General features: G+C 38.6%; 1 protein-coding gene across 2 annotated transcripts in view; it reads right to left on the bottom strand.

The window, feature by feature from the left end:
• Window positions 1-5,457: 5,457 nt before the first annotated feature.
• Window positions 5,458-23,861, bottom strand: part of LOC120716598 (glutamate receptor 4-like) — a 52,844-nt gene continuing 34,440 nt past the window's right edge. Inside the window, exons 4-5 of one of the 2 annotated variants that reach the window (XM_040004136.1) lie at window positions 21,803-21,978; window positions 8,205-8,319 (exon numbers count right to left, since the gene is read on the bottom strand). In XM_040004136.1, the coding sequence (XP_039860070.1) occupies window positions 21,808-21,978 (171 nt within the window). In that variant the 3' untranslated portion in view covers window positions 8,205-8,319; window positions 21,803-21,807. Of the gene's footprint in view, window positions 8,320-21,802; window positions 21,979-23,861 lie in introns of both variants that reach the window. The other variant, XM_040004137.1, reaches the window with a different exon arrangement.

Raw genomic sequence — 23,861 nt, forward strand, 5'->3', positions numbered from 1 at the left:
TAAGTTGAAAACCATTTTCTTTTTCAATTTTGAATTCGAAAATGGTTTTTCAAATGAGGATTTCTTTTTTGTGAAACTCTTTTCTTTAAGTATTTATTAATGGAATGACAATTCATTTTTTAAAATATTGATTTAAAAATAGTGTTTTTATTTTAAATTTAATTATTAAACAATAAATTACTTTAGTAATGTTTGAACAAATGAAATAATAAAAATGCAATTTACTAATGCATATTTGATTGATTGATTCATTCATTATTTAAGCACAGAATTGATTATTCCAAACCGTGTGGCTCTTGTAGTCCTACATACCTGCCATATTCTTAGGATTCAGCTGTTTATAATACTTTTAACTTTGGATTTGTAATCAAGAGATTTCAATGACTTTTTTGCCAATACATCTACCTCATTTTTCCAGACCAACATCTGCTTGAACCCAAAGAAATCCAACATTTATGCCACCATTGCACAATCTTGACCATTGTTCACCTGTCCTTATTGCAGTCTGCAAGTTTCATTAGTGCTGATAAACTGTCAGATGCAATAACTATAGCTTTCTGAATATTTCTGCCCACTGCAAACCTAGCATTATGGCTTCCAGCTCTACTGTGTTAAGATTGATTAAATGTCTCTTTTTAATAGTTACTCTAAGTTGAGGAATGAAGACCGCAGTACCGGTCTTTTGATCCATCTGTAAATATTAGGACTTCATGTGTATATTGTTTCTCCAAGTAAATCTGTGCTATATACAGAACAAGTGTATGACTGGACTTTCCGTTATTGCCTTTTGAATGTATAAGTCGCTATATAAGTTGCTTTTACTGTGCTCATAGCACTCTTGCGTGAGCTTATCTCTTCTACTTTGGAAGGACATTTCTCCCATTTCCACCTGCATGGCTGTTACTAGAGATTTAAATGCACCACTGCAAATTCTGAGGGCTTGGCTTATTCTGCATCCAGAAATCCCCCCCCAAGTCCAACCTGTTAAACATTTTAGTCTGAGCCTTCCTGATCTCTGACTGTAGGCATAGCAGAGCATCCATTGCATTTTTACCTTTACTGAATCCATTTTGGTATGATGAAAACAGGCACTTGCTTTCTAAAAAATAAGTGAGTCTTTCAGTGACCATCTTTTCTATAGTTTTACCTAACTGAGACGTTAATTGGTCTGTAATTTGATGGATCTGATAGATCTTTTCTGGGTTTTAAAATCGGAACAATTGCAGACTGTTTCCATGTAGATGAAATTATACCCGTTTCCCAAGCTGCTTTAAATAATCACAAAACAGCAACAACTCAGTCATTATCCATGTACTCCAACACAGTATAACATTTACTGTCTTTACCTGGAGAGGTGTGACGAACATTTGTTAATGCTTTCTTAATTCATACTGAGCAGTAAGTCCAAACTGTCTCTGAATTCATTTCTTTTTACATTTACCCTGCATCTAAGGTTCTTTGCCAGCGTCTCATTTCTGCACTGTTTAGGAATATCTGATAAATTACCAGAACTATGAATCTTTACAAACATTTGAACATTGAGCTCTGCCTTGTCTATATTATTAATCGCTCTTCTGTTCTCTGTCCCTACTGTTTGGAAGCTTGTTTGTCCTCCTCACCACACCCCAAATGTCCACTAACCATGTCTCTCTGCTTATACTATTACAGTACTATTACATTGCCTCCAATATGTATGCTTTGTAGACCTTTTAATTCTTCGCTTGTGCTCTTGTAGTGAATCAATGCTTTTATTGAGTGGTAATTTTTCAGCTGTCTAAATGCTCTTTTTCTGTTCTTTACCGCTTTACTTACACTCCTCATGCCACCAAGGTACATACAGACTATTATATCAAGTTCCTTTACCATTATTAATACACACTAGCCCCACCCTATCCATAAAATCCTACTAGCACTGGACTGACTAATCTGTACCTTATTCCAGTCTCCACAAATGTGACCACTCCTTCCCCTTTACCATCCTTACTACCATTCCTAATAACCGTATATCCATGTGTAAGTTCCACTTTTCCACTGTTTTAACCATGTTTCCTGGATACATATTGCATGTCATTTTTTTGTAATTGAGAAATAAAATGACTATAATGAACTACCCCACGAGTTTGAGCTAGGATTCGTACCACTTATCATTTCCTCAACTCTCTCCCATTCTGGACTCATGATTCCCAGGTATTTGTCTGCAGCCTTCACAATTTAGGATTTGTTCAGTTTTCTTGTCTATTTGAGTTGTGCAGTTTATTACATCCACCACAACTAACACAAAATCCTTCTTGCTCATAACCAAAGCATCTTTCTTTATTTTGGTAGGTCCTTCACAAGAGGTTGCTTTCTGTTTCAGCTTCTCTGACTGAGAAACTCTCTTTACCTCTTCTACATCACTTCTACAATCCCTACATCTGAGTTTTGTTTTGTTTTTGTTTTTTTGGACTTTGTGCATTGCCCCTTCTAATGCTAGCTAGCACTTCAAATAACTGACCTTGATTTGGATGGATGGATTCTTCATCATCTTTTTGCAGCTCCCTTCAGGGGTTGCCACAGCACATTACACAGGTCTGCAACCAAAAATTGTAATAAAGTATTGATTTTTTTTTTTTTTTCATTGCTGCTGTGCTTTTTAAATGAAAACTCTTCAAGTTTTGCAAAAAAAGAAAAATAAATGTATGCAAATATCCCATGCAGCTGAATTTTTTTTTTTTGCAGGCCTGTGATATCTGCCTCCATCTCACCCTCTCTCAGCATCCCCCTCTGTGACACCAACCCTCTGCATCTCCTCTTTCACTACGTCTTTACCTCCTGCCTGGCAGCACTATCTTCATTATCCATTGTTTAATATATCCACTTTCACTCCTCTGCACATGTCCAAACTGTCACAACCTCGCCTGTCAGACTTTGAGCTTTCTCTGATGTACTCATTTTTAATCCTCTCCATTCCAATGTGTGAGGAAGACTCCCCATTTATATGAACATACTGGGTTACATTAGACAGTAGCTTTAATTACTATGCCATGCATAATCTCTTTAGTGAAATATTATGGTCAGCAGTGTCAAACACTGCACTGAGGTCTGGCAGCACAAGCACAGAGATGAGTCCACTGTCAGAGACAGCAAAGACAACAAAGACAGCTGGGTCAAGTATTGACTTTTTAATTAATGGTTTGATTATTGCCAACTGTAATACTTAAGCCCGTTAATAGAAATAATCATGTTTAACATCAAAACATGAACACTAGGAGTTCTTTGAGCAGTCTTGAATGAATGGGATCTATTAGACACGTTGATCGTTTGGAGGAAGTGATTGTTGATGTTAGAAGTTTCAGTCTGAGAGAATGAAAAATTTAGTATCTGGTTTTGGGGGGTTTTCCACCTTTTTTCAAGCCCAGACTACTTGGATTATCTATCCACAGATAAAAAACAAAGACATTAAGATGAACTATTTTCTGCTCCAGCAAGTCATCTCCCTCCAACTGGCAGATGACTTGCTTTATCTTCTGAGTTACAGCCACCCCATTAAATTAATTAATTAAAATAAATCCCTGAAAGTGGCGATGTTTCTCCCAGGGCTTGGGTTCAACGACATCTATGTGTCTCATATGGAGAATTGCTCAGCGGGATTTATAGTCCTGCAAATGTGTCCATCTGGGTACACGTCTTAGTCAGAAAGAGAGGGGGCGAGGGGTTTTCACCCACGTGAGACATGCTCCCATGCAGTCCTCCACAATCCTGACTGCAGTATGCTGGAAGTAGATAACATAAGAAACTGCTGTACATAATTATATATCTGTGCGATGATTATGAATATTTTTCTCTAACTGTTAAATTTTTATTTGTGGAGAAATTCATGACATCATTACTAGTTATGGTTAAAGTGATACAGAATCCACACGCATGAGGATATAAAAGAATATTAAAAGAATAATCTACTTCTCTGGGAGTAGAGTTTAGGTAGCTGCTCTATACTGTTTTGGCACATAGTATTGAAGCAAGTAGAAGTAGAAGAATTATATCCTTAAATTTAGTTACAACACTTTCTGAAAGACATTTCTTATAATGAAATGTGTTCCCCACTGCTGTGTAATCCATTACTGTAAAGTTAAATGTTATTAAGAAATGATCACATAAATAAGGGTTTTTGGGGAACACTATTTATGGCAGCAATTATTTGACAGTAGAGAAGGATGGAAGAATAGTTTTCTGAATATCGTTTATCACAACTCTGTAACTTTAATCTCTGATTTACCAGGTTTTTCAAAAAAAATCAAATCTAAAGAATGTCACAAAATATCACGTCTAGTGTAGTTAGAAAAGTATATTTTAACTTTTGCATTCAGTTGCTGGGTGTAGTTAGGTGCTGCAGTTGTCTGCATTGCCTTTTGCCAACATTATGAGCAGTTCTTTATAATAATCATCAATAATTAAGGTTGTGTGAAAATTATGTAAGGTCTGTTTAAGGCTAGGCATAAACATAGATATGATTATGGTAACCAACCATTGGGATAATAGCATTACTTCTTAAATAGCATTACTTCAAGTCTAGGTTTAGTTATAGCCTTTCCTCACCCATCAGTTTATCTCACCTTAGACAGCATTTTAATTTAATTTTCAAAGTCAAGTCATAATTTATATGGCCACAAAAGGTCAATATCATGAAAACAGAGACAAAACTTCTTCAAGAAACTGCTATGTTAAGTGTGTCCTTAATGTCTTTGTCTGTTTTTATTATGACATTTCAAGGGCAAGCATGTTTAATATATATCGAAAATAGTCAGATAATGAAGACCTCAAGAGCTCAATACATGTTTATATGAAATATAAGCAGTATACAAAACGGAAGGGACTATGTTGGACATAATTTACACCTCGAATGAAATTAGCCCAGGCAATAATCTGTTCTGTTAAAAAGCAACTTACTTACATTTAATAGAAAATGAAGTTATACCAGAGGTAACGTTAAGAGTGATCATTTTCACATTTCCATCAGTGAAGGATGCGTTTTATTTTGCTGTTACTCTTTCATTTGACTGTAACACCATGAGAATATAATGAAAATTAACATGTGCTTAAGGTGAAAATGATATGAGTTCATAAGAAGAAATGGAAGCAGATGCCTTTATATCTTCAACAACCCTGTGTTTATCACAGTTTGGGCATTTTTCATATCGTATAAGATTTTAAGCTAACCAGCTAGCTTCTAACCAGCAGCACAAACATCAGCTCTCTTGTGAAAAAAATAGCATACCAGAGTTCTTAAAAGCATACACTATACATAACAAGAATCACAATAATACTGCAATTAATATCGCTAATAGTATTCTTATTAGTATTATTATTAAACACTAAATGCAGCAGTCACAAAGTTTCAGACTGAAAATTTCATCAAAGGAAAAACTTAAAGTGACATGCAAACTTTCTTCACTCCATCCTCTTCCATCGTCTTTGTTGCCATCCTTTAGTGCAGTATATTTATTAAAACAAAAAGTTTTTCTTCACAGTTTCTTTTTTTTGTCCAGTTCACAGCAGTGAGAACTCCTACTGGCTCAGGTTTCAGTATCAGCAGCTGCCATTGACTGAGCATAAAGAACTCTGATTGGGTCTCAGTCTGTTTGGCACATCATCCAATTGACTTCAGAACTCTTATGAGAATACTATGCAGGTGCACATGCAAATGTGAAAATATATGTCAATGTATAAGCAAGGCGTGTTTGTGTTTATGCTGCAGTTGTGATGTGCTGACCTAGAAAGAGGGATGGGAACATATACTTCTCATATATTCTAAATATTTACAGAACCATATAATTAAAGGGAGCAAATTTAGTCCACCTCAGTTTGTGAAAACAGTATCTGGGGCTCTAAATAAAAGCTTTCATCCACTCGTCCGTTTTCTTCCGCTTTTCCAGTTCGGGGGGGGGAGCCTATCCCAACTGCCATAGGGTGAGAGCAAGATGTAATTTACACACACATTTTTTGTTTAGATCTTTAAATGCAAACGCTCTTATTCTCTTTTGAATAAATTATTTTTTTGTCTGATAGTCTTTTTTTTTTTTAAAGAAAATAGAGCGTGTCTTTAAAATTAAATGCAATTTTTAAATTCTAGATCTAGATAATAGACCGTTTACTACACTACAGCAGCCAACAGAAAGTGATTGTTTATAATATGGCACTGATATGAGTAACATTAGCCTATTTTGCTGCCAGTGGGTTGCACTTTATTGTGCCTTTCAATTTTTATTTATCAGCAAGTTCAAATTGTGAATATACAGTCATAGATGCCATGCAAAACCAAATTACCAAGAAAGATCTGTGAAAAAAAAGAGTGGTTTCTACAAGAATAGAAGAATAAAAACTGGTTTTTAACTGGTTTCAGATCAGTTTTAAAAAAATTATTATATTACAAACAAAGCATACTGACATGTGTAGGGTGTTACCAATTAATTGGGATTCATGAAATAGCCCTGTTGAATGCCTTATGAATGTGTGTTTCTGTTTTTAGAGCTTATTAAGGAATTATAAATATCTTCACTTTGTGGAAGTGCAACAAAAAATGATTAAAGTACCCCTTCAGTGTCTTCATGACAAATGACTGCCAATAGCTGCCAAACAGCTACACAATTTATGCGACTTGTCTGTGTATTTTTTAGTCCCTGTTAGTGTCCATATTCAGTAAGGATACCAGTATATTAAATAACTGCACAAACTTAAAGTTGCTATTTTCTGTGTGTTTATTTATAGATAAAACCAATAATATTTAGATAAGCACTAAAACTAACCTGGGGCTGATGCTTCACAGAACTTTGCCCTAAAACTCAATCTGACCTGCAGTTTTTGATCGTTTTAATTCACCTTCACTTAGCTGATTTTAATTCAAGCCTATGTTTGTGTGTGTTTTCCCTTTATTTGACCCAGTTCCGAGTGTATACCACCTATCTCAGTCTTTAACTGGCTGGGACACCTTGCATTGCAGTTTGCTTCTGCTAACATACATTTTTCTTTCTTATCACCAACAAGTAAAACTTCCCTTACTAACCACACCGTGTGATTTGTCCATAACCAGGGTTGAATCTCCATCTAGTTTTCCTAACTCTATTTTGTGTATATAATAATGGTTAAATCTGGCTATGGCTAAATCTATGATCCTGTAGTTAACAGTACAGCATGAAAAACAAGGAATGTAAAAACTGCCAATGTGCTGTTTACACAAGGTGTTAAAATATATTTAACGGATTCAACATGATTTATTATGTCTATTTTATAATTTCATATGCTGATCATTAAACGTTTAGAGCTGTGTGTCACACAGTCAAACATAAATCACTGTTAAGCTATTGCCCAATGAACAAGAGGAAAATGTAAACATATTTACAGTAATTCTGCAAAGACTATAAAATATTCATTTTACCAAGAATCCAATTAAAATTTTTAATTGGATTAAACACTAAATATTTGGGGAATTTTGTTTAATTATTTAACATATCTTGGAGTGGACAACATTTCATGAAATGCATCATAAACATTAGTAATTGCTTCATTTTAATCGTAATACTGATGAGTGGTCAGTTTGAGCCAGGGATATTCACTTTCTCAGATTGCATTTGTTGATGCTTTCGGTATCACACCTTTCTCAGGTACTTTTTAACCCATTTCAGCCCATCCCTGCATAAAATTTGTATGTTTTTGTAGTGTTGTGTTGTAGAAGTGTTTATACTGTGTACCTGTGGTTGCCAGTCCATGCATCCCTTAATCTGGTAAAAGTTTCCACTCATTAGGGATTTTCAGGGAAAAATAAGGAGAAAAAATAGGAACAATAGCAATATCATTATCTGCTACCACAATTACTAATATTTTATGGATGTGATATTTCATTTCATCAGTCTGCTTTTATAACTCCTGATCACATTCCTGATTAATATTGTTATTGCGTTAGCATCATTGTTTCTTGTTGTCTGTACAAGAGGGGGGAAAATCCATTAAATAATGATGTGTATTTGATTAGAAAACTGTCCACTGTGCTTGATTGCTTTTCATGAATTTGTATATGAACAGCCATTCTTCTCACTGATGGTCAAGTGACTCTCTTCGTTGATGGGCAGGTCATTGCTGAAGCCTGACAGCCAAGTGGTGGGTAGACATCTGTCCAGTCTTTCTAGCTGTAAGGCACTGGCTTGGATGTAGTCAGGAGAGATCAGTCATGCTGAGACTCATGGGTAATCCAGGACGGAGGTAAGCCACTGGAACACGACCATTCTCGCTGGTCGATCCTGTGATAGACAGACGAGCTTTGGAGCGCATTGCATCCGTGAATTTCATCTGTATAAGGACAAAAACACGTTAGCCACATTTTCATCAATGACACGTAACTTAAAGCTGCATAGACAGGGTTAGAATCACCAGTTAACCAGAGTACTGAGAGGAATCCGCCACTGTACTTCATAGGCACTGGACTACTTGAATCTTTTTTTTGTTGCACTCACCAAACCCTTTAAGTTCCCCACTTATATACCTAATTTCATTTTTCAATCCTTTATTCACAGGTAATACTGTACAGCTGCTAACATAGCCTTTTTTTAAGAGAACGTGCTTTCTCCTGGAAACCCTTTTAAGCCTCCTATTTCTTTAAACTTTAATATTTAACATACTAACTGAGGAATGTAGAATTGTGCTATCGCTGGTACTACCTGCTGGACATTGTTGATCAAGGGTCCAATACTAGCTGATATGGCTGATATGACTGATTACAACAACCTTGTGAACAGCCTACTACACTTTCTTATATAACAACTATTGTTGGGGTACCAGGGTGTGCTATTGGCTGTATTGGCTTTAGAGTTGTGGCAGCCGGACTGTCACTGAACCAGTGACTTTGTCCTAGAGCCCCCCAGGGGGTCCAGACCTGGATGTAGCATTAGGAGGGAGCTGCTGAAGTTAAGGAAAGACTGTTGGACAGCTGTGCATTCAGCTGTTGCGAAACAAGAAGGAGCTGGGCTTTGAAACAGCTGCTGGACTAGACGTGGACAGAGCATAGATTGTGTGGTAATGCCTTGCTTTTTGACTGTTTTATTGAGATTTTAGAATATCCCCTCATCTGCTTTTTTTTTTCTTTTTTACGGTAATATTTAACAATTGTTATCACTCTTGTTCCTATTACTATTTCAGGTACCGAGGTACTTCCAATTTATACTTGTGTTTTTATTTGTGGGGAAAAATTTCTTTGCCCCATTGTCTGTCTTTGGGCTCCTATAGGCTCTTTCAAACCTAGGAGGCATTGTTTTTGAGCATAATCTGCTACTTAGCTTGACCTTACCTTTACCATTTGCCCGCTTGGCTGGTACAAATATGAACAAATCTGTGTGTAACTCGTGTGTCTGAATGTTTTTTACACAAGTACAGAAGTCCTTCAGACCATGTATGTGAACAAATGATAACCTGGTTGTCTTTTAGAATTTAATCACAAGGCTGAAATGAGTGCTTCTGCTACAACTGCTAATTGTTATTATTGATTTCCCAAAACATTGTATGCCACAAAACCCTCAGAATTACAATGACAATTATTACGGCTTCAACATTTTAATAAGCACTTTGAGCGCTTATATAGATACAGCAGAAAAGCATTACACGAGAACCAGTCCATTTACTTGAGGCAGAGTGTCTCAGGGGAAACAATATTCAGCAACCTGTTGTTTGAGCTGGAGCCTCACTTTTTGGTTTGTTTATTCATTTTTAAGTGGTCATTACTCCTGTGGACACATTCTGAAAAGCAGCCTTTTTTCTGGCTTGCTCCTTGAACCTCGGACACTATTTTAAGTTTCTTTCACTTCGTTTTTGCTTTAAACAGCTTCTTTCTTACATATTTACCACTCTCTCCACTTCACCTCCAGGTAACCTTATTTCCTTGTGTAGCAAAATAGGGGTGTGCTGCATGCAGCCCACTGACTGCTAATATGAGTCTAACTTAGCCTGATGCACAGCTGGACTGGCCACCCAGTGGGCTGATTTTTTGTTTTTACATTCACATGTGGTCTCTTTTCTTCATGGTAGAGCTTTAACCTGCATTTTTGCAATGTACTGTGAACTGTATTCACTAATAGTGATTTCTGTAAATGTCTGTCAGTCTGAGGATGATGATCATCCAATATTGATTTCAGGTTCTTGTGCACAGAGGCTTCTCAATATTTTTTTGAAACTTTTAACGAAATTTACTGTAAATAATGAGATATTTAAGCTCTTTGCAATTTTACACTGAAGAACATTATTCTAAAATTGTCATACAATTTTACAAGTTTTTGTTTTTGATTTGTATGTTTGCAAACCTCTGATATCTTTCTTTCTGAGAAACTCTGCCTCTCTAAGATACTATTTATACACAATCATGTGACCTGTTCATTAACGTAATTAGCTGCAAAATGTTCCTCCTACTTTAAATACTTGATGTGTTTTCAGTGAGTGATTGAATAAAGTTGAGGTTTAATAATAACTGCATTCTGTTTTTATTTATATTTCATATAGTGTTCCAGCTTTTCTTTGACACTGGGGTTGATAAGTGCTGTATAACACTCAATACAGCACTTGATATAAGATTTTCAAAAGACTGCATGAAATGATATGAAATTTTTTGCTTTTCTTAATATTATATATTGTATATACTGTATATAATTCCATTGATACATTGTATTAATGGATAGTGGCTGTAGGCCAGGAGGTAGAGTAAGTCAACTACTAATTATCTTCTATGGTTGGTGGTTTGATCCCTGGCTGCTCTTAAGTCTTCTTGCACATGACACTAAACCTTAAGTTGCTCTCCAATGAATATATGAATGGCTAAATGAGGCATGTTGTATAAAGCACTTTGATTGCTCAAGCAGAGTAGAAAATCACTATATAAGAACAAGTCCACTTACCATTAGGAAAGAAGCTATGTCAAACTTTAAGTATACTATAAAGAAAATAATTAGTGGCAGCAACTAACCCAGCCACCAGGGCACGTGTATGTGACGAGGTGAGGCCAAACCAGTGTCCTCCTAGTGTTGGTCCCAAACCCAGATAAATGAGGAGGGTTGCAGCAGAAAGGGTCTGCAATGTAAAATCTTTGCTAAATCGAACATATGGATCATCAAGAATGAGATTTCCATACAGGAACAGTCAGAGCCTGGCTTAACAGTGACTCCCTCCTGTGCTATCCGGTCTTTAAGTCTGACATAGCCGTTTCCGGGTCCAAACTCCACTTCAGGTCCCAAAGTCAAACTAACACTGCGGCATCACTTAAAGTTACAAACTGTCTAAATTCTTTCATCTTTAATCAGTGATCAGTTGTACCAGATGTAACAATTAAGTTTAACATCCAGGAAAACAGAATTTATGAAATTTAATCGAGTTAGAAGTTAGCAGGAAGTTAGCTCGCTAGCTTCCACCTAAACATGATATAGCATGTTCTGACAGAGAGATTTCGGAAAAAATTAAAACGTACAGCTCTGCTATCACTTCCAACATAAATGAAGACAGAAAACTAAACAGCAGTGACGTTTGTAGGGTTACTGAAGTTGGGCTAGTTGGTATATAATGATGTGCTACGTGACCGCTAGTGACACAGCTGTGTTAGCTTAACATAAATGCTGTGAAGCTGGAGGATGAACACTAACTTTTTCCCCCTCGATAAAAGTTAACGTGAGGGTTCCTGATGGTTAGGGACAAATGCAATCCCATGGCAGGATGCTGTAAACAGACCAAACTTCAGTCAGAACAACTGAGATAATCCATATACTGCTGCATGGGCTGGGCTGTAGTTGCATTGTAAGGGTTTAAAAACTGAGCTTTAAAATGGTGGTAACAGTAGTAATAAAAACTGAGAGAGGCCGACAGTGATCACTGACTTTTATAGGGGCTTGTTCAGATTAAATAGAACCGATACAAACATTAAAACATGTTAAAAACACAACAGCCTTAATAAATGCAGAGAGATTTGGACCCGGAAGCAGGGTTCATACGTGATCACTTAAAGACCAGACTGGCCAACAGGGTGTATCATGCAGGCTGAAATTTCACGACTCCACTTCAGCCAGAAGTTAACTGAGAGGCTCAACATCCGGTCTTATATGTGATTTAAGCACTCTGTTATTTGTGTTTTTTGCCAATAGTATCCTTTTTCTTTATTCTTAATCAAAAAAATAAATTAAAATATGAGTTTGAACAGTATGTTAACAGAGAAATGTAGTCTGAGGATGTCTGTTCTAACATCTACACATTTTGTGTGTGTAGACATGATCCATCATCTGCCTTTTATATTCATGTCTGGGATTAAGATAAGAACTGTGTCACTATACTTTTGAACAAGAAAAATAATGTTAAATGTTGTAATTAATTATGCTCACTACTGATCAGAATATAATCAGTTAAATATATATTGTTTACGTTTAGCCAAAAGGATGAGAGTAAGGCAATATAATAATGATTCTAAAGACAGGCCTAATTCAGGTCGAACTGAGAGGCTGGGTAGGTAAGGCCTTGAGAAACATGAGGGTGTGTGTGTGAGGGAATGAAGCAAGAGCCACTCTGATCGTTGAATTTCTGACTTTAAAAATACACAACTGAAGGGTGATGGCGTAGATCAGTGGGTGAGCAGGGCACTATACACCATATGGCTAGAAAGCAGTAGGCCTGGTTTTTAGTCTGACCCGCAGCCCTTTGCTGCATGTCTTCCCTTTTCTCTCTCCCTACTTTCCTGTCTGTCTACAATGTCTCTATCAAATAAAGGCTAAAAGCCCCCACCCAAAATAATCTATAAAATATCTTCAATTTGGTGAAAAAAAAGTCTTGAATAAATAGTGATTGAGAGATGTCTGTGAAGGTTGTCAAAGGAGCTTGCAAAGAAAAGCGTCTGGACTTCTTTAAGTTGCTTGAAGACGTTTCACCTCTCATCCGAGAAGCTTCTTCAGTTCTAAGGTCAAATGGTGGAGAGTCCCAGATATAAACCTAGTGGAAGTAACCCCCCACAGAGGGACAAAAGGACCCCCTGATGATCCTCTAATCACCTATTAGGCGATTAGAGGATTAGGTTTATATCTGGTTTTATATCTGGGACTCTCCACCATTTGACCTTAGAACTGAAGAAGCTTCTCGGATGAGAGGTGAAACGTCTTCAAGCAACTTAAAGAAGTCCAGACGCTTTTCTTTGCAAGCTCCTTTGACTACGATGACCTGGATGACTGAGAACCTTCACAGACATATTGCCGTACATTCTGTGAAGGTTCTCAGTCATCCAGGTCATCGTAGTCAAAGGAGCTTGCAAAGAAAAGTGTCCCAGATTTAAACCCAGTGGGAGTATCCCCCCCAAAGAGGGACAAAAGGCCCATTTCCTGGGCCATCTGACCTCAGGAAATCGCATGATAAAGTGGGACCAGGTTTCACAATGAGCTCACCCGAAGCCCTGGCTGATTGGGACCCACACCTGTTTTCACACCTTGGCTCATGTGATTAGAGGATCATCAGGGGGTCCTTTTGTCCCTCTTTGGGGGGAAACTCCCACTGGGTTTAAATCTGGGACTCTCAACCATTTGACCTTAGAACTGAAGCAGCTTCTCGGATGAGAGGTGAAACATCTTCAAGCAACTTAAAGAAGTCCAGATGCTTTTTTTGCAAGCTCCTTTGACAGTGATTGAGAGAGTTTTAAAGATTAAAAGTATTTGGATTAAGAGGGATTATGCTAAATTTAATGTGCAAATGAAACCTAAACTGAATGAAACATGAACTGAAGCTTATTCATATTGGACTGAATATTCAAATTTAACGCAATTTTCCATGTTAAATTAGAGATATAGAGAGAGAATGAGAATGATAATATCTGACTGAAGATCGGTGGATCTCATGCAAACACACCTGATTGGTTGATTAGATACCAGAGAGAGAGGTGGGGGGAACGGGACTTGACAAAGCATAAATTGGAGTGCCTAGAGGAGTCCCTGCAACCTGTGAGATGAGCAGTTCAGAAGACTGAATCTCACAACTGTTTGAAATGTCAGAACACATCGGGATCCCCTTCAGTTCACTCACCAGCCCCACCTTGAAGCTGAGGATGCCATGATCTACCTGCTCAATTGTGTCTACACCTATCTGGACCAACCAGAGGGCACTGTGAGGGTCATATTTTTCGACTTTTCCAGTGCATTCAACACCATCAGGCCAAGCCTCACAGGTGATAAGCTGACAAAGATGGAGGTGGATGCTTCTATCCCAGGGGTCAGCAACCTTTAACACCCAAAGAGCCATTTGGACCTGGTTTTCACGCAAAAGAAAACACTGGGAGCCGCAAATACTTTTTACCATCTAAAATGAAGGTAACATTGTATATATTGTTTTTTACCTTTATGCTTTGTTTGAACAACTAAAGTGTGTTGCTTATGAAATCCATGAAGTGCTACAGAGAAAATTAACATTTTATTTATGTAATTAACACATTTTGAACTCTTTAAGAAATATAACGAAAGGAAAGACACCAACATGAATTAAAATGATCCATGTAGCAAACAAAAACTGTTATATCGCCTTCGGGCTTTTGGAGCCTTGACCTGACTTCTAAAAACTAATTGGAAAAAAAGCACTATGCTGCCTAAAAATTCTGCCTAAATATGTATTTTATCACGTTAATGTGTGTGGCGGGGCGTGGTCTGCAGCGCCGCTGCAGGGGAGGCTGATGCACCTGAACGGCACCTGCAATGACGCCTCACCGCCTTTATGTCTGCGCTATCTATGCTGTTGTGTTGGTGTGTGTCGGGCTGTGAGCTGAAAAGCTACAGCCGGCTGTATGCGTCAGCAACCGTGTGGGAAAAGTTGTCAATAAAGAGATGCTGAAAAGCGTGTTCATGCAAACATCGTCGGGTCTGCTGTGGTATGTTTACAATGGGACTTCTGCTCCTGAACCTCTGCACACAGTGTCTGCAAATCGGGGCTGTACGAAGTGACTTTCATCTTTACGCAGGACTGTAAGCTGTCATCTGTGAGGCGTGAGCGGTGTTTGTTTTTAACATAGTTCACGGTGGAGAACAGCTGCTGACATAATGTGGATCCATAATTGGCCTACCTGGGGTTGAAAGTCTCGATAAATGCACGGCGTTTCGGCAGGCATACCGGCTTCCGCGAGTGTGACGCTTATTTTGAGCGATGAAAAAATAAAAGAATATAATTTTATTTTTATATTTCAATATCACAATAATCTTCCAATTTAGAAATACAAGGTAAAAAAGAACTAACATAAATAAAATACACTTCAGCTAAATACTTCTAATTTATTTTCCCAAACCACGCGGAGCCGCACTATAAGGACTAAAGAGCCGCAGATTGCCGACCCCTGTTCTATCCGGTCTTTAAGTGATGACGTGACGAATCCTGCTTCCGGGCCCAAACTACCCTGCGTTTATTAAGGCTTTCGTGTTTTTAACATGTTTTAATGCTTTGTATCTTGTTCTATTTAATCTCAAAAAGCCCCTAAAACAGTCAGTGATCACTGTCGGCCTCTCTCGGATTTTCTTACCGCTATTCATTTTAAAGCTCAATTTTTAAAACCTTACCATGTAACTACAGCCTAGCTCACTTAATTTTTAGTTTTTCATCAGTATATGAATGACTAACCTCGTATTGTGGATCGATTATCTCAGTTGTTCTGACTGAAGTTTGGTCCATTTACAGCAGCGTGCCATGCGATTCCATTTGTCCCTGACCACCGAGAATCCTCACGTTAACTTTTATCGAGGGGAAAAAAGTGTTCATCCTCCAGCTTCACTGTGTTTATTATGCTAACATAGCTGTGTCGCTAGCGATCACGTAGCATATCATTATATACCAGCTAGCCCCACTTCAATAACTCTACAAACGTCACTGCTGTTTAGTTTCTGTCTTCATTTATGTTGGAAGTGATAGCAGAGCTGTACGCCTTCATTTGTTTCCAAAATCCCTCAGTCAGCACATGCTATATGTATTTAGATGGAAGCTAGCGAGCTAACTCCCTGCTAACTTCTAACTCGTTAAATGTCATAAAATCTGTTTTCATGGATGCCTGGATGTTAAACTTAATTGTTACACCTGGTAGAGCAGCCACACTGATCATTCTATTACAGATGAAAGAATTTAGACAGTTTTTCAACTTTCAGTGATGCCGCAGTGTTCGTTTGACTTATGGATATGCAGCGGAGTTAGGGCCCAGACACGGCTAATGATGTCAGACTTAAAGACCAGATTGTGTCCTGGATTGTTGATTACCTGACGGGAAGATCACAATATGTGGTTCTTCAACATTGTGTGTCTGACAAGGGGATCAGCAAAACAGGGGCACCACAAGGGACAAGCCTCTTTCCTGTTCACCCTCTACACCACGCACTTCAGCCACTGCACAGAGACCTGCTATCATCAGAAGTTTTTGGATGATGCTGCAGTGGTTGGGTCCCATGTGTGCGACTAATAAAGGTTTATCTTATTTTATCTCTTTTATCTTGTGAGTGACGGTGATGAAACAGAGTACCAGGCTGTTGTTGACTCATTTGTCACGCAGTGCGAGCAGAATCATCTGCAGCTCAACGTGGCAAAGACCAAAGAACTGATTGTGGACTTTAGGAGGACCAGGAAATGTGTTACCCCTTTTTCGATCCAGGAGGTCCATGTAGACATTGGGGAGGACTATAAATACCTCGGAGTACACAATGATAATAAACTGAATTGGGTTAAAAACACTCCCCCCATCCCCGTAGGTCTGGTATTCTTCATGAGCTCCTGGTTCTCTCTAGCCTGGGGTTGTCTACAGCTAAGCAGCTTCTGGTTTTTCATTTTATTTTTTAATTTACTGGGAGTCACTTTCTGACCTTTCAGGTCATGCCGACGTCCCTCTCCATGCAGATATGATGACCTCAATATGGCCCAGTCTTATGCTGACCTGCCTCAATTCTTTTCTCTGTTTTTTCTTTTCCAAACACACAATCATCTCCCACATTTTTGAGGCTCGTGTGGGTCATCAATCTTGTCCCATAAGGAATTTCCACCCGTTGATCTGTAGATAACCTATCATGTCTGCAGGCATTTCAGGGAAACCCACGCTCTGTAGTTGTTATTTCTTAGACTCACAGGCCTCCCTAATGGCTCGCTATTGCTCTGGACTCAGCATCCGATAAACTCTTGTGGGAAAAAAACCCCATTTCTTAGCTGGCGTCAGCCTTTATGTGGGTTTGGAGGATTTTGCTTTTATCTCTAAAGGTTTCACCCTCACGGCTATAGGAGAAGGGGACGCTGATGAAGTGCTTGTGGAAACTGTTTTACTATTTGCCAAAAATAGGCCGCGCTGCAGGACGCACTGGATGACGCAGACTGGGACATGTTTCGGCGCAGCTCTGATGACATCAACATGTTTACGGAAGCGGTTGTGGGATTTATCGGGAAACTAGCGGACGACACAGCAGAAAGAACTATCATCCGAACGTTTCCCAACCAGAAGCCGTGGGTGGATAAAAACATCCGCGACGCTCTGAGATCACGCACCGCTGCCTACAATGAAGGGCTTGTCTCCGGTAATATGGACCTATACAAGGCTGCGTCCTACAACGTGCGCAGCGCAGTCCGAAAGGCAAAGCGGAGCTACGGGGAAAAACTAGAGTCACAGCTACGACAGTGCGACTCTAGGAGCCTGTGGAAAGGACTGCGGACTATAACGGACTATAAACGACCAGCTTCTTCAATGATGAATGCAGATGCTTCACTGGCTGATGAGCTGAACACGTTTTATGCTCGCTTCGACGCCGCAGCAATTAAAACAACAAACGGCTGCGCGCGCTCGGAGTGCACCAGTGAAGAAAATGCATTCGTCATCACAGAGCATGCCGTGAGGAACACCTTCAGGAGGGTGAACACCAGGAAGGCAGCAGGACCAGATGCAATCCCTGGCCGGGTCCTTAGAGCCTGCACTGACCAGCTAACACCGGTGTTCACGGAGATCTTCAACCTCTCCCTGGCCCAAGTCTCCCCCTCCATCTCACTCAGCACTGGAGTGCCTCAGGGCTGTGTTTTAAGCCCCCTGCTGTACTCACTGTACACTTATGACTGTGTAGCCACATCCGACACCACCTCCATTGTCAAGTTTGCTGACGACACTGCTGTTGTGGGCCTGATCTCCGACAACATCGAGACGGCCTACCTGGAGGAGATTAGGAACCTGGAGACCTGGTGCCAGGAGAATAACCTCCTCCTAAACATCAGCAAGACTAAGGAGCTGATCGTGGACTTCACTACAAAGCAGGCGAGGAATTACAAATCCCTCATCATCAGTGGCACGCCAGTGGAGAGAGTGGACAGTTTCCGATACCTGGGTGTCCACATCACTCAGGACCTGTCATGGTCCTGCCACATCAACACCCTGGTTAAGAAAGCCCGTCAGCGTCTCTTCTTCCTCAGAAGACTTAGAGACTTCCATCTGCCACTGAAGGTGCTCAAGAACTTCTACTCCTGCACCATCGAGAGCGTCCTGACGGCAAACATCTGCACCTGGTTTGGGAACAGCACCAAGCAGGACAGACGAGATCTGCAAAGGGTGGTGCGCTCGGCAGAACGCATCATTCAATCAGAGCTCCCTGACCTGCTGTCCATCTACACCAAGCGGTGCAAGTCCAAAGCTAGGAAGATTATGATGGACCTCTCCCATCCCAACAATGGACTCTTCTCACTGTTGAGGTCTGGGAAGCGCTTCCGCTCCCTTAAGGCCAAAACAGAGAGAATGAGGAGGAGCTTCTTCCCCCAGGCTATTCGGGCCCTGAACCAGGTGTAGGACTGGACTCTCCCAAACACGTCACTATAAGACTGGACTCTCACACACGTCACCACACGCACCACCACACATTTCCTATAATCCTATAACTCCTATAATTTATAATCCTTATCTTTATAATCTCTTCTGCTATTTGCACATTCTTTACTGTAAATTCCTAAGTTAATTTGTAAATTTTTGTAGTAAACTGTAAATTGTAAATATTGTAAAACTTTTCTTCTGTCATTTAATGGTCGGGCATTGTACAGCTACAAGCATTTCACCCCCATGTCATACTGTGTATGGTTGTGTGTGTGTGACAAATAAAATTTGAATTAGAATTAGAATTTGAAATAAACGTATTGGCTAGGTATGGTGTTAAGAAAAGAAATGCAGAACAACACATGGTGATGGATTTCGTGAAAAAGATGGAAATAGCTGTGGTGAATATGTACTGTGAACATGATCGACTACAAACTCTCTCTACTTTTAAATCGTGTCTAAAACCCATCTGTTCAGAATTGCATACTCATCACTTTTAGTCTATTTTTCCTTGTTTAGCATTTATACTTACTTACTTACATTATTGTTTTTTTTATTTTTTTGTTTACTGTATGTTTTTATTTTGTTGTACTAATGTAAGGTGACCTTGAGGATCTTTAAAGGCCCCTATAAATAAAATGTATTATTATTATTATTATTATTATTATTATTATTATTATTATTTAAGAAGAGGGAGGATCATAGAGTGGCATATAAGAGTGTAGGTAAGTGTGCACAAGTGGACTTCACCTTACACAGATGGTGGGATCTTAAAGACATAGGAAGCTGCAAGGTGCCATCAGTGGAGAAGGTAAATTGTTTTCTTATATTGTGCAATGATGTTTGCATTACATTTTCATATATGTTCAGGTAGGTGTGAATGTCCCTTAATAGATGAAAAGTGGTACTGAATTTGATTTTAAACCAAAACTGTGAGCATGACCTGCTCTGAACCAGGCTTTGTACACAACAAAAGTTACCATGACACTGAAAATTCTGACCTAAAGCACAGCATAGCTTGCTAACTTTCTTTGCTTAATTTTGTTTTTTAGTCTAAAGCCAAAAAACAACAACCAAAACAGCAGCAACCAAAAAACAACTGTTATCTAACAAAGTCTCTCTCCCAAACCGTGAAATCCATGAGCAATTGTGTTAACATTAGGGATGTAAATTTTTATGGTAAACAGACTCTGGGGCAAAATGTTGTCTTAAACTGATACGACAGGCTAAATGGTAAAGTTTTTAACACACACAAGCCTGAATCTAAAATCTGGGGCAAAACGAAGGAAGAAACTGAGATAGAGGCGACTGTTTTTTTTTTTATCCATCTTGAATTTGCTCTTAAATTCAATTGCCAACCAATTCCCATGGCCACTCTAATGCAGATTCTGTCAGGGTTCTCTTTGTTAAAAGGGGGTTTTAATTCTCCTCTGTTACCAAGGGCTTGCTCAAAAGAGAATTATTGGAATTTTCTCTCTTATATTCTAAGGGCTTGTAAACTCGCATAATCACAGGTTATCTATCATTAAAGCAATTATAGGGCTGTTTCCAATTAGGTAATTAACAGAATAACTCATATTTTGTGTTATTACCAGTCTAAATTATTAGGGCCACCGAATAAAAACTGACATTAAGTCACATAGGAGTACTCAGTAAAGAGGATGATTGGCTATTAAGACAAGAGTAGGAGAAAAGGATAACGTACAGACAAACATAAGAAAAAGTAAAAGGGCAAACAACGAAGTCAGAGAGAAGGAAAAGGAGAGGGCAAGGACAGAAAGGAAAGTTTGGAAGAGGAGTGGAGAAAAAATGGGAGCCAAAGAAAATGAAGAGAGAAGGAAGAGGGATGAAGGAGGCAAACGAGCTGTTGAGAAATAAGTAAACGAAGGAAAAGAGTACCACAGCCATACATAGTTTTGATCTTTTACTTTGAAGTTTTTAAAAAAGACTTTATTATTGTCTCAGTGTTAGTATTGTTTGTTAGGAAAAATTGCTGCATTCACATCATACTCTGAACACACACTGGCTCATATCACAATGCAATGCGAGACTCAATGGCAACTTTTGTATTTATGTTGTTCACAGTCAAAACAGTTCATGTATGTGAACAATGACTAAACAATGCTTTATTAATTATAAAGTAAATGTCACTTAATTTTTAGTTTTTCATTTCAGAACAAGCATCTTTTTAAATTTTAAACAAAAAGTTTGCTCATTTTTAAACAAAATGTTTGCTGGTCACTGGTGTCGTAAACTTTCTGTACATAAAGATAAATTGCTACACTATAGTGTTATCATAATATAGATATATTGTTTTGTAGAAAAACAACTACTATAATAATAATGATATTTTTTTATTTTTAATGTATTAATTCATTCAGTAACTACCACCTCTTTTAATTTACCATGTGTATCTGCCAATTTACCACCACTAGAGTGATCAGTTAGCCTAACGAATGACAACACTGCAACTATATTAAAAGTAGAAATGTATACTTATATCTGAAATGGTAAAAAAAATTATATGGACAAACCAAGATCTGCACAAGTGTTTGTGAAACAAAACACTATGCATCTGGAAAATTTGCCTGCATATTCTCTATGTTAGGTAACATCTACAGTATGACACAAGGCACAAATTCAGATGTACAAAGATTTGCAGATGACTAGATCTGGGTGCAGAAAAGTACAAATGCAAGTGCATTAACTATTTAATATACTTACTACTTATTTCCCTTCACAAGTTTTTCTTTACATTGGTAAATACAGACAAAATGACTGCACAAGTTTAACTCCAACTCTACGTTATTTTTGCCACTGAGGTTGCTTTGCACCAGTTTGATATGAATACAGCTGTAAATTGAATTTAAATGGATGTTTGAAAAGATAATTTAACACCAATTAGTTGAATGTCTATGACACAAACATTGTCTATGGCTGTAAGGTAAGGACACTTTTAGCCATCAATCATCACTCTCCTACCCGTGTTAGATCTTGACGCTCTCAATGCCGTAAACGTTGTAGCCTTCTTTATAGGTGGCGTAGTTTGGCTGGTGGCTGGGGGACAGCAGGTTGTAGTTGGGGGGATGTTGAGGAGAAGGCAGAGTGTGTGTGTAGTTTCCTGTGTGCTGGGGTGATGACAAGGTGTTGGCTGCCACCTTCATAACAAAAATAAAGTCATGGTTATTGCTGCAGTGATTTTTCTAAGAAAAATTAGTATAACTGTTATTATTGTTACTTTAAGTTACAAAGTGACAATAGTAGTTTGAGCTATAAGACCAATAATAATTGAAAAAGCAAAAATATGGCAGAAGTCAAAAGAAAGAAAATAGTCTCCGTGTCCATCCATGCAAAGAATGTGGTAAAATAATAAAAAAAAAAAACATGACAGCCATTTAGAACTCTATCTATCTATCTATCTCTCTCTCTCTCTCTTCTCTCTCTCTCTCTCTCTCTCTCTCCACAGTCAGGAATGGACTGGTCTACTGGGTATGTTCCTGGTGGCCAATGCACTTTTGGGCCGGTGGGTCAATTGAAGGGCTGCTGCACACTAGCTGTACAACAGCTCATACATTCATACAACTTTCATTACTTACACTTCATCATACCTTCGCTGTGCACGCACCTTGAAGAAGAGTTTAGTGTGGAAAAAGTAGTGAAAAGGTGGAGCTGTAAAGCTAAATAGAAAAAGAAACTAAAAGTAGATGCAGTAAAATATGTCCAGTTAACCAACACGTTAGCTGTCGGGCCTGCTGCTGCACCGTCAACAGCAGTACCAGCAACAACTAGTAACAAGCCCTGGTTCACAGGAGGCTGCTGTTGGTAGCACCAGCTGTGGAGAAGAGTAGGAGGTGGGACAGCAGTCTCAACAACTAAGTGAGGAAGAGATGGAGTAAGGTGAAATTAACATAATTAGGAAAGGAAAGATTCAAGGATATAGGTAAAATGAATGGCTACTTTGACCATAAACCACTCCTAATAGCTAAAGTGTGGCTTTTAATTGTAACATGTTGCACTGCAGTGCAACTAAGATGTCCTAACAAAAGTACAACTGTACCAATAACAATTAATATCTATAATCAACATAATATGCGTATACATGACATATTTATTTAATTTATTTTTGAGTGATCATGGTGGGCTTCCTGCCAGGGCCAAATTTTTGTCCCAGTCCAGCCCTGTCCACAGCCCAAGGGCCAGAGTTACTAACCTTTGCACCAGTGCAAAGTGTGTTTTGGTGTAAAAATTAAAAGTAAGTATTTAAAGTTTAAAAAAAAAGTATTTACTAAGACAAAATTTTGTGTAAGAAGTGGGACCTGATATTTTTGTGACTCACCCTCTTGCATATGCATTTCTGTGAGTTCCTTTCTCACGGTGTGAAACATGGTGCCAACTACTAACTAATGTTTGCAACATGCAAAGTACTGCTAATTGCGGCAATATTTAACACTGAAAAAAAGGCATGTTATTGTATTATCTTATGGGACTTATGGGAAACTTATTATTATTGCTTATAATATTTGTCTTTTGCTATTGCAGCAATTATTGCTGAGGGGTTAATAATTAATTTTCTGTTCTTTTTGAGTTACCTGGCTGCTGTTAGTTTTTCTGTATTATGTTTAGTTATTGTCCCTGTGGTTTTCCCCTCTGCTGTCTCTCATTTGTGCAGGTCAGTTTGTTGAGTTATGATATTTAGTTAAGTATTATTTTTTTGAGCAGAATTCTGTTTAGTTGACCTCTGTTATAGGCTCAATTAGTTCTTAAAATAGCTTATTCTGTGACTGTATATTTTTGAAATGGGGCTATAATAAAACTCATATTTTGAAGAATACACCTGTTCCTGTATGTTCTTGGCTGCTTGGTCTCTAATACTCCACTTTAACGGCTCTCAGCCAACGACCCTGCGTCAGTGTGGAGGGGCCTGCAGGAAATCACCAGCTTTCTATTGCAGGTTTGAGACGGACAGACTCCCACGCCCCACCCTCCCCTCCCCAGGGACATTGCTTCAGACATTGACCCCCAACACACCTTCCACCTCTCC

The sequence above is a fragment of the Simochromis diagramma genome, unplaced genomic scaffold, assembly GCF_900408965.1.
Source record: "Simochromis diagramma unplaced genomic scaffold, fSimDia1.1 OVJJ01000565.1, whole genome shotgun sequence".
In the NCBI taxonomy this organism is placed as follows: domain Eukaryota; kingdom Metazoa; phylum Chordata; class Actinopteri; order Cichliformes; family Cichlidae; genus Simochromis; species Simochromis diagramma.